Source organism: Pimephales promelas, chromosome 1 (genome assembly GCF_988280905.1).
Source record: "Pimephales promelas chromosome 1, fPimPro1.hap1.1, whole genome shotgun sequence".
Classification (NCBI taxonomy): Eukaryota; Metazoa; Chordata; class Actinopteri; order Cypriniformes; family Leuciscidae; genus Pimephales; species Pimephales promelas.
The window spans coordinates 38,646,735-38,657,867 of NC_142769.1; the positions used below are offsets into that span (position 1 = coordinate 38,646,735).

Sequence of the window (11,133 nt, forward strand, 5' to 3'; positions counted from 1 at the left end):
TACTTCTCATAGTATTTTTTTTTTTTTTTAAAGACAATCAGTTATCACGTACCCTTTTTGCTCAGTTCAATTTTACTTGCATCATACCTCTTTTTCTTGCGGCTGTGTAAAAAGAGATAAAAAAATCATACATTTATAAAAAAAAAAAAAAAAAGCTTGGCTTTCAACAATTTTTACATCATTGTATGATCAGTGTTTTAGAGTTTATTCTTTACCAGCACTTCTTGTAAATGCACACAATAGCAATGACTATGAGGATGACGCCAAGCGGCACAAGGACTCCAATCAAGATGATAGATGTTTTATCTATAAAACAGCAAGCAGGTAAAAACTCTGATTACACATCACTGGCATACGGTTTCATTTTTAAGCATTAAAGAATGCAGTATGTTCACAATCACTTACCCAGGCCTTCCTCATCCTCAGTGGGGACTTTAAAGAGCTCACAGTTTGTGCCCTCAAAACCTTCAGGGCAAGTGCAGGTGTACCCAGAACCATCTGTTTTTTCCACACAGATACCATCGTTCTGACAGGGTGAGCTCAAACATGGACTCACTGAGAGAGATAGAGCAAAAGAAGTTAAAAATCTACTATTATTTGTAAGAAAGGTCTCAAGCTAGGCATGATATATTTATCAAGTGTATTTTGAGCTAGAATATCCATATTCATTGATAAAAATGCTTTAAGAGTAATCTCAATCAAAAGCTCACTTTTATAACAGTCGCGTTTGGTCTCGTACACAGTGCAGATCTCGTTGTCACCACAGGTCTTTGTTCGACACACAGCCCCAGTTGTAGTACACTCACAAATCTGTGAACAATCGTCTGTCACAAATGTCTCCTTGAGCTGTAGGGTTCAGAAAAACATGATCAGCAAGTGCAATGTCTTGTTGAATCTTTTGGTGCAGTTCATCTTACATCTTAAGCTTTAACCTGTAGTATCATGCATCAAAAGCCTCACCGGATAGTAGCGATCTAGATAAGTGCATCCACATTGGCTGTAAGGCACACAGTCTTGGTCGCTCAGGACAAAGCCAGAGCCGCACTGACATCCCTCCACTAATTCTGTTTGCTCGCAATCTGAAGGAGCCGCAAGGTCTGCGCAGGACGCCGGGCATGAAGTCATAAGGAAGGAGTAGGTGCTGTTGGCCCCACATTGCGGATCTGAATGTGATCACAAACACACACAATCAGGAAAGTATATGCGAAAGAGGAAACGTGGATATACAAGTCGAATTTTTACATTCGGTACCAAAAGTTTAAGGTCAGTAAGATTTTTCGATGTTTTTGAAAGAACTATTGGTAACACTTTAGAATACTGTTCCATCTTTAAAGATTAACTATGAACAAATAAGGCACTATTAACATTCTAGTAACCAACTAGATACTAAGTTTTTAGTAATAGCGCTCTGCTGAATGGGGTAGTTCACTATTAGCTAATAAGTAACTACTATTCGTTTCATACTTCCCAGAGAACTACTATATATAGGCTTATAATTAACATGAATAATGCAAGGAATCAAGCGTTAATAAAGTTGTAATTGTCGCAACATTATAATAATGTACACTTTGTTTTCAACCAATGTTATAATTTAGAATTATAAATTGCATTTAGTATCATTTAGTGATTTTATTTGGTAAGAGTAAAGTGCCTTTATTTTGAAGTCTCCGCGCTGTTTTGCAAGTGCTTTTATTTTGAAGTCTCCGCGCTGTTTCGCAAAGCCTTTTGGGACACTCGTGAGTGAGAGTCGCAAGCTAACAGCAAGTGAAGCACGGACAATTTAATGTGCTGATAAAGGTGTTAAAGTTGTTATAAGTGTCAGCTATCTAAGAAAACTCTTTATTCCCTTGTGTACAGCATGCAGCCAACGAGGTATGTTTTGTGTCTGTATTTTACTTTGGTGAACGTTATTTTACATGCTACGCATGTCATTGCATGTTCATTCCAAGCTAATGTGTATTTTATTTTTTCGTTACACTGTGTTTAGTTTTCACGGTGAACTTGGAGAATAAGCTTCAAATAAACCTGTAGCAAGAAAACCAGTGCTTCGAGTCACTGTCTGCCAGTGCTTCGAGGGAATTACAACAGTACATCCTTCTGAAGAAACAACTAATTATTTTGATCAGTATTCTTAAAGGAGTAGTTATAGTTGAAAAGAAATTAAGGTTTTTGATGAAAACATTCCAGGATTTTTCTCCATATAATGCACTTTACTGGTAACCAAACGGTCCAAGGTCCAAAAGACAGTTTCAGTGCAAACTGCAAACTGTTCAAAGGGCTTTAAACGATCCAGACGATAAATAAGGGTCTTATCAAGCGAAACGATCGGCCATTTAAAAAAAAATTAATAAAGTTTAAGTTTTATAAGCTCAAATGATTGCCTTGCTCTATTCTGCGATGAGCAATCGTGACTCTCTTGGTTGAACTCGTTCATCAAAATGAAAGAATCTTTTCTCGAGTCAATTCGTTCGTTTCGTTCGTTGAATGAACCAAATGACACAAAAAAAGATTTGTTCATTTTGATAAATTAGATCGAACAGGAGAGTCACAAACGTGCATCACAGGACAGAGCAAAGACCCTTATTCATCATCTGGAATCGTTTAAAGCCCTTTGAACAGTTTGCACTGAAACTGTCTTTTGGACCTCGAACCGTTTGGTTACCAGTAGGTAAGTACTTGTTAACATTTTGTTAACGTGTGAATAAAATGTTCTTTGAAGCTACAGTAATCGTATAGCTCTTATCAAACTACAATAATGGCCGAACGGGGGGAGTTGAACCGACCGACCGACCGGGCGGGGAAAGATGTAACTGCTTTTTATTTAAAGGGGCCGCTTTAAAACGACTTGCTCACAGAAGCACATCAGGAAAGGGTTAGAAAGGGCCTGTGGAGCTATAATAATGAGAAATTCAGACCCAAGCATTGCAGTTATGCTTTATATAGACCACAAATGTATGATTTATAAGTAAAAATGAATGATTTAAAAGCATGATATGTACCCTTTAATAGTAGTTACTAGAATGTTATTGTGCATTACTCATTTGTTCTTAGTCACACATGCTGTTATTATCAATGTTGAAAACAGTTGTGCTGCTTATTTTTGTGAGAGAAAAACCTTACTGATCTCAAACTTTTTTGGAAAAGCAGTAAGTGCTACACGCTGGATAAAGATTGCATTTATTTATGTTTATTTTTATTTTTTCATACCACACTTCAGCGTCTCTCTCCATTGCTTTATTGGGGCACCCTGATCTTGGCAAGCCCGAGCGTAGACGGCATAACTGTCACAGCGCAATACATCATTGCCCTGTCCAGCACACAGGTCAAACACACAATCCCTGCAACACACACACACATACACGGTCATGAAGATCTGTACCAACACCCATAAATCAAGCGTTCATCTCAGTCAAACACAATGCACGTAACACATGCACTCGTTCAGAGTTAGTGCAATGCACACCCACTACAAATTATGTTACTCTCTAACTCACACAGTACTTGCTGTCGCTAGAGTTTACCCTCACACACAAACACATGCACACATTACTCACTCCTGGAACACGCTTGGATCGACCACAGCATTACAGGCAGCGAAAGGACCAGCAGGGTCACTGAGTGCCCCACACTGTTTATTCCCGTTCAGCTCAGTCAGCTGAGCCTCTGTGCAGCCCGTCGTCTCAAACCCTGAATCTGGATCGGCCTCCACTTCACGCCTGATCGCAAAGACAGGATTTTTAGGAGTAGGATTAATTCAGATGATTCATTTCAGGTTATTTTAAATGATTAGGGTGAACTTCATCCCAGCTGATTTTTAATGCATAGCATAACAGATAATCTGATTGTCCCGTACTTGTGCAGGTGCACCATCTTCGGTAGGGGTGTGATACGAAGACCCGCCCCATTTTTGTCAGTTACTCTCCAACTGTCTCCAAACTCGTTGAGGTTGCGTGTAACTGTGCCGTCTGGTTTTGTGTACTCATTACTGGTGCGTCCATCATAATTACCACACAGACCGAGCACACGGGATCTGTATACACTCGGAAGACTCACAACTTTAGGTGAGAGGAAGAGAAAGAGAGAGAGTGTTTGTGATTATAAACTTAAAAAAAATTTAGCAAGTATAACAAAAAAAAATCCTTGATGAATTTTGTTATAATGTTCATTTTAAGTTTGAGATTGGGTCTTGTACCTCCATGGGAATTGCCATCAAATCGCACTGAAAGGCCAAAGTCAGTTGTGAGCGAAACAAAGCGAGACTTGGTTTTTATGTTAACTCCCTGTACAGGACTGTATGGTAGACCAACTTTCTCGCCATTGACCTGATGGAGGAAAACAATGCAAAAGACTCCTATGATGTGGCATTTTACTATATAGTGTAATCCACGTACGAAGTAGCAGTGGTTTGAAAGTCTGTTAGATACATCTATTAGGACAGACTACATATCCCATGATTCTCTCACCAGCACTTTCTTCTTCTGTTGCATGCGAACACTAATGCCGTACACGTCCACATAGATCTCACGCAGAAGGGACACCCGACCGATTCCTCCCTGCCTTTGGTTTTTGCCGCGGACACTGAAAGGGGTGAGGGAGCTTGGCAGATTGTTTCCTTGGGTTAATACATATGTATACGCTCCCTGGTAGTGGTGATTGTAATTGTCAAAGGTTCGATAGTGAGGATCACCAGCAATATTGCAGTCATCGAATTCTGTGAAAATTCAAATACATTTGAGTTAGTTCATCCCTGAGGTGGACATTAACGCTAATCTGGAAACTGCTTAGAGGGTCTATGATAAACAGTTCTTTAGATGCCCAGGCCCAGTCATTAAACCTGAAAACTTTGGTCATTAAATATTCCTTGCTGTATAATATAGCTTATCTGTCCATTATGCCATTATTTTGGGCTTAAGATCTACTCGCTTTTGGGTGTGATCTAGCAATGTTGCTATATGCAAACGTAATTATTGAAATATTATATTTGACAAGACTAGCAGTCAAAATCTTCCAATTTTTTTGTCTTTAAATGTAAGTTTTCAATTCAGAATTCAGCACAGACGGTCTGAATTAATCAATTTATTGACATTTTCCCCTCATTCTTAGTGTTTCGCTTTGTAAAACTCACTCTCAGGTTTGCAGTAACGGTCTCCATTGTTGTCAAGATCACAGATTGAGTTCTCATTGCATTCAAAGGATGTGCAAGACAGCTGTCCTCCAAGGCTGCAGCTGCACCTCTGTTCACATCGGTCAGTTATCCACGAATCTCCCACCTGAAATGTATACCAGACATTACTATTTTGTGACATAAAATAAAAGCACAGCCATCTTTACAACAGCTTTTTCTAATAAATGCTTTAAATAATAAGCATCATGTCTCTCCACATTATACATTTACATAGAAAATTATAACAATCATGAGATGAAGAATAGAAGAGTTTTGAAGAATAGAATTATAGCAAAGGATAGATTTGAAGAAAAGAAGTCTTCAATATTATTACCATTAAACGTTTTGGGGTCGGTAAGATTCTTAATGTTTCTAAGAAGGCTCACTAAAGCTGTATTTATTTGAACAATAAATAAATAAATACATAAATACATAAATAAATAAATAATAACAGTAAGTGTAATTTATTCATGTGATGCGAAGCTGAACTTTCAGCAATTGAACTTTTACTCCATTTTTAAGTCACATGACCCTTCAGAAATTAGGAAACATTTATGTTTATAGTCAGTGTTGAAAACAGTTGTGCTGCTTATTTTAGTGAAATAATTAAGATAATTGTCTTCAGGATTTAAAAAAATGGAAAGTTCGGAATAATTTGTAACATTCTTTTTTTTCACAGAATTTCTGATGAAATTAATCTGCCATTGCTGAATAAAAATATAATTTTTCTTTCACAAAAAAAAAGATCAGACCAACAACATTTGAACAATAGTGTAGTATCTCAATATTTTAGTCAACCATCATGGCATTCTAGCATTAAAGCAATAGTTCACCCAAACATTGTCATCACTCACCACATTCCAAATAACCTACATACATTTCTTTCTTCTGTTGAACACCAAAGAAAATATTTTAAAGAATGTAAATTTGGTAATCAAACAGTTGACGGTAGCCATTCACTTCCATTGTATTTTCTTTTTTCTAGTAGAAAAAAGAAAATACAATGGAAGTCAATGGCTACCGTCAACTGTCTGGATACCAAAATTCTTTAAAATATCTTCTTTTGTGTTCAACAGAAGAAATAAACTCATACAGGTTTGGAACAACATGAGGGTGAGTAAATGATGACAAAAGGTTCATTTTTGGTTGAACTATCCCTTCTGATTAAAGAAACTGATTAAAAAAACATTTGGCCCCAAAGTTTACTCACATCATGATACTCTCCATTGCTGTCAACACATCCACAGTTTGAGAGGGGAACACACTTGCCATCACTTAACACAAAGCCTGCATTGCACTGGCACCCTTCAACACAGCTATTGGGTGGTAATGGGCAGAATACGGGGAAGAGGTCGGCACAAGTAGGAGGACATGGTGCTGTGCAGTCAGAATAGTGACTGTTTGGTGGGCATGGGAGAGCTGGAAACAAAAACACACAAAGGAAAGAGGAATGATGCATTGAATATCAAATGACAATGATTCTCGGACATATTTAGAGACCATTTCTCCCAGCTGTCACCCAGCTCAGAATAACATTCTTAATCTCAGCACATCTCTATTCTTCCCTCTTTCACTTACGGCAGAATGTGCTGTTCCTCCAGCTGATCGTGATTCCAGCGCTATAACAAGCCTGGGCGTAAGCCTCAACGTTATTGCACAGAGTTGACTCCATGCCATCATATTCGCACATGTCATAGACGCAGTTCCCCAGAAAGGATTCCGGAGGGATGAGAGAGTGACAGGGCTTGAAGAGATCGGACAGGATTGAAGCTGCGCATTGTGACTGGAAGGTTTCTTCCTCATTCTCGTCACAGTTGGGTTTGTCTTCAGGTCTTGGATCAGGTTTGCAGCTGCGGATGAAGGAACAAGGAATGGATGAACACAACAGAAGAATGAAAAAAGGGAAACTATTCTTTTTTTCAGCATGATGCCTCAAATTCCGCATCAGAAGTGAATTTAATGCTGCTATCTATCTAGGCTGGTTTATTTCTGAATTATGGAGAGGCACCAAATAATTGAACACTCACCCAGGATCACTGTCTCCCTCTGCTTTCCAGCTGTCACCAAGTTTAATGGCATTTTCGGCTGGTTTGCCATCAGGCATCAAGTCGTCGTCAGATGAATTGCCGTTGTAGTTACCGCACATTCCACACACCTAAAAGAATGTTGAAGGACAGATTTAATGCAGTTCAGATATTCAGATTAAAAGGGAACCTTTTGGTTTATTAATCAAATATCAGTCTCAAAACAATATATTTAGTACAAAAGCAAAGTAAAGTGATGTTCTATTTTGCATAATTTCATACCTTGTTGAAATAGTCTCCAGGCACTGTGATCTCAATATGATGCACTCCATCGAACTTCACAATCAGGCCAAAGTCAGTGTCTAGTATGGTGTTTACTCCACTGGTAAACACCCGTGACTTTGCTTCAGTGATGTCGTAGGGGGTCTTTATCCTGCGTTCATTCAGCTAGTCGGAGGAGAAAACAAACGCCAGAGATTTAGCACAATAATATCATTGAATACATATGGTTTAGAATCGTATCTATTATATTATGCAATATAAACTGTGTCAAAACAGGACATAGTTAAAACCACTACTACATCTCTTCCTCTCTCCTTCTCGGACTCTCACCAGTACTCTTCCGCTCTTGCTGATGGTGATGTTGGCAGTGGGCAGGTAGACGGTAACGGAGCGAACATACGAAGCTTCTGGCTGGCCGCGTTCTTCGTTCTTGGCCACAATGGTGAAGGGTGTCACCATAAAGGGGTTGCATATTGCCACCAGCGTGTAAGTGCAGGTACCCATGAAGGTGTGCATGATCCCGTCAAAGGTGTAGTAGTGAGGATCACCAGCAATGTGGCAAATGCCCTTTCCTGTAAAAAAGGCTGGTTAGTTGTCCGTCTGACAGATACAGAGAGATGCTTTTGGTAGAGTGTGTACCTGTATTCACACAGCCCAGCTGACCATCATTGACTTTACATTCCTGAGCGGGACCACACCGCCATGCCTCGCATTTCACGGTATTGAAAGGTGAACAAACACAGCGCTCTGTGCAGTCATCTTTTGTGAACCAGCTGTCTCCAACCTAAAAAACAAATCGAAACTAATTAATCATTTGATTGAACAAACAAAAATGAACTGAATTAAACTATACAGTTCTATTTATATGGTTTAATATCTTTTTTTGTGATGAAATTAAAAGTCTCATTCAATCTTCTAAAGAACCACTCACAGGCCTGTAGTTGTTGTCTTTGTCAGTGCAACCACACTCCTTGAAGGGCACACACTGGTCTCCGCTGAGGACAAATCCAGGGTCACACACACATCCCTCAACACAGGGCTCAGTACAAGTGCCTTCAGATCCAGGGTCCTGACAACTGGCTGGACACGCTGAACCACAAGGCTCATAGTGACTTCCAACCTGACATTTAATAGCTGCAAGAAATGGAAATAAAGGAGTGGTGTTCAATAAACAGATGAGAACAATTGAATGAAAGTAGTGGGAATAGGATAGACGAGAAACTGGAGACAATGGCCGGAGAAGGAGAGACTGTTCTAACTCAGCCACTTGTGTGACAAGTGAGTGTTATAGTTCATAATTCATTATTGCATATAAAATAGTCTGTTATATAATGCGTATTAAGTTTTGTCACTGTTTAAAATCAGTTTTATTAAGAAATTAGAGTAATATTAAGAAGTTGAATGCAGATAATGCTGATCTTCGTCTGTATGGGTTAATTGTTCGTCGATCGTTTGGTAATGCCTTGGGGTTGCAGTAGGGGGACTCCGCGCGCTTCTCTTCCTCTTTCAATACAGACGAGTGAAGGCGAGAGCTGCGTGTGTGCGAGTTTCTTCTATATTCTCATTATTTTTCCCCTTTTAAGGTAATGACCACTCACAAAGCAATGTAAATATGAACACATGTTGATATTAGAATACATTTCATTATGTTAGGTTTATCTGAGTAAAAGAGACGTTTTACATGTCGTTAAAGAGTTTTGTGCTAACTGAGAGACCACGTCATGCTAGCAGCCGGAGACCTCGTGCTCCGTCGTGTCCGAGTCCCGCTATATATGAGTGTTAACTTTATTTTTGGTGTTTAAGTGAGCTACCGACATTCATATATTTTTGTTGTAAGATATATTGTGAATTTATCACTATAAGGGTGAGTTTGTGTCATGCTTGAGACAATGAATACTGTTAAAAGTATAATTCATTTTAGTGTTATGTGAGAACTAACGTAAAAAATGAGTATTAATGTAATTTGATAACTTTGTTAAAAACAATTTACATTTCATATGGTAATTTGGATAAAAAGATAATTTAGAATGCATTAATAAGATGCTTGTGACTGTGGTCCTGAATCTGATGAGTGCACTAATATTGAAATGTATGTTTTCTCGTATACATTGTTCAAAAACTCTTTCAATACAGACGAGTGAAGGCGAGAGCTGCGTGTGTGCGAGTTTCTTCTATATTCTCATTATTTTTCCCCTTTTAAGGGCACAACACTTGCAACAAAAGAGAGAAACAGCACCTATTGATGGCTCCCTAATTGAAGGGTGCACACTACAAAGTCTTAAAAAAGGATACCAGGCAGGTTTTAAATGGCGCTTTACAGAATGCCTGTAGGGCTGAAACACTTACGGCAGAAGGTGTTATTTCTCCAGTTAATTGGCACCCCAGCTTGAGCGCACAGGTCAGCATAGCTTTGAACAGCTTGGCACAGTGCCACTGTGGCGCCACCGGTGCCACACTGATCAAACACACAGTTCTCAAAGTAAGGCTCGGGAGGCACCACTGCATGACATGGCTTGAAGATTCCTGGGAAAATAATGATGAATAAGCTTTAATGGTGCACAAAACAGGTGTCAGAAGAACGGCCCTATAAAACTGAGAAAGTCAATGAAATGAACAGATGTGCGGGAATCGAAGCATAAATAGCAGAGCAGAATGAGGATTCTTGTACACTTCTGTCTTAACGTTCGGGTCATTGGCGGTGTTATTCGTTTTAGTATAATTCAGATATTATTATAGTTTTTTTATTTGCATATTATTTCAATTTTAATCAGAGTTTTGTTGTGTGTTTTTTTTTTCGGTTTTAGATTTAGTTATTTTAGTACATGAAGTTAAACTAAAGTAATATGAAAAATGTTGCCTAGGCAATTAGTTGAACTAAATGGTTAGACTAAAGGTTTTTTAAAATAGACTATTAAACTAAAGGTTTTTTTATATATATATTTTGATTTATTTCAGTTAATTATTTTTTTTTAAATTTAAGTTAACTATAATAATTCTTGCATAAGCCACACGTTCTAAGTATAACAAACAATCCAACCTGAGGGGAACAAAGTGGACAATAATTGGTGATTGAGAAAAATAACACTAAGTCCCAAACACTGTTAAATGATTATATCCAGCAACCAATTCATATGCTTATTTGAAATTATTTGGGGGGGAAAAAGCACATAGTGAATAAGAAACAAATTAAACAAAAACACCTACGAAAAATACAACAGAAACTTTAAATTTTGATAAAGTCTTTTAAATGTTTTATGTATTTGATCAGTGACCACATTATCAAAGTGTTTTAAATGTAAGTTTGAGTGTATGTGTGTCCCACCATTTGGATCGGTGATCATGCCACAGCTAGTAGGTTTTGTAGCTTCACTCTGGATCTTATCATCACATTCAATGTCTCCTCCGCCATGAGTACAGCTATGTGAGATACGAAAGGCATGAATGATTAAAGCTTCATTGATAAAAAGAGCATATTTATATAAAAAACTGAACAAAACCATACTATTACTGGTGCAGCACACAGTCAAATTTGCTTTTAACTTACTCGGGTCTATCATCGGGCACCTGCCAGCTCTCTCCAAGCTCATTGGTGCTGTCTGTTGGCTTTCCATCTGGCTTGATGTTGTCATCATTAGGATTATCATTGAAGTTTCCTGTAATATG

At 38.4% G+C, this 11,133-nt stretch overlaps 1 protein-coding gene across 1 annotated transcript in view; it reads right to left on the minus strand.

The window, feature by feature from the left end:
* Positions 1-11,133, minus strand: part of zanl (zonadhesin, like) — a 38,386-nt gene that overhangs the window by 347 nt on the left and 26,906 nt on the right. Inside the window, exons 64-84 of the mRNA XM_039656294.2 lie at positions 11,015-11,123; positions 10,793-10,887; positions 9,817-9,993; positions 8,402-8,604; positions 8,110-8,254; positions 7,801-8,042; positions 7,471-7,635; positions 7,192-7,319; positions 6,743-7,014; positions 6,375-6,583; positions 5,126-5,270; positions 4,464-4,711; positions 4,193-4,322; positions 3,854-4,055; positions 3,555-3,716; positions 3,208-3,338; positions 961-1,163; positions 711-846; positions 406-555; positions 216-306; positions 53-102 (exon numbers count right to left, since the gene is read on the minus strand). Coding sequence (XP_039512228.2) covers positions 53-102; positions 216-306; positions 406-555; positions 711-846; positions 961-1,163; positions 3,208-3,338; positions 3,555-3,716; positions 3,854-4,055; positions 4,193-4,322; positions 4,464-4,711; positions 5,126-5,270; positions 6,375-6,583; positions 6,743-7,014; positions 7,192-7,319; positions 7,471-7,635; positions 7,801-8,042; positions 8,110-8,254; positions 8,402-8,604; positions 9,817-9,993; positions 10,793-10,887; positions 11,015-11,123 — 3,393 coding nt within the window. The remainder of the gene's footprint in view (positions 1-52; positions 103-215; positions 307-405; positions 556-710; positions 847-960; positions 1,164-3,207; positions 3,339-3,554; positions 3,717-3,853; positions 4,056-4,192; positions 4,323-4,463; positions 4,712-5,125; positions 5,271-6,374; positions 6,584-6,742; positions 7,015-7,191; positions 7,320-7,470; positions 7,636-7,800; positions 8,043-8,109; positions 8,255-8,401; positions 8,605-9,816; positions 9,994-10,792; positions 10,888-11,014; positions 11,124-11,133) is intronic.